Source organism: Eurypyga helias, unplaced genomic scaffold (assembly GCF_000690775.1).
Source record: "Eurypyga helias isolate BGI_N326 unplaced genomic scaffold, ASM69077v1 scaffold30351, whole genome shotgun sequence".
NCBI classification, from domain to species: Eukaryota; Metazoa; Chordata; class Aves; order Eurypygiformes; family Eurypygidae; genus Eurypyga; species Eurypyga helias.
The window spans coordinates 1-262 of NW_010229392.1; the positions used below are offsets into that span (position 1 = coordinate 1).

At 56.9% G+C, this 262-nt stretch overlaps 1 protein-coding gene across 1 annotated transcript in view; it reads right to left on the reverse strand.

Annotated features, from left to right (window-relative positions):
- Nucleotides 1–5: 5 nt before the first annotated feature.
- The window catches only part of NPRL3 (nitrogen permease regulator-like 3 (S. cerevisiae)), a gene marked incomplete at its 3' end in the record, with an annotated part of 42180 nt that continues 41923 nt past the window's right edge, over nt 6–262 (reverse strand). Inside the window, exon 13 of the mRNA XM_010160389.1 lies at nt 6–102. Within this exon, the coding sequence (XP_010158691.1) occupies nt 6–102 (97 nt within the window). The remainder of the gene's footprint in view (nt 103–262) is intronic.

Here is a 262-nt window from a genome sequence, read left to right on the forward strand (position 1 = left end):
CTGCGGAATTTGTCAAACAGCATCAGCAGCTGGGAGCGACGCATGTTCTCGTTGTACATGATCTCCTCCAAATGGTGTCGGCCTCGGAAATAGTGCAGCAGCCTGGGGGGAAGGAGAGTGAGGGAGACGTGAGCCAAAGCCAGCGCACACAGCGAGCACCGGGACTGCCGCCCTCCAGGTTTCCCCTCCCATGGGACGCCAACCGGAAATCCCTCATCTACGGGAAAAGTGAACTAAGTCAGGTTTTACCTTGGGCATTCCT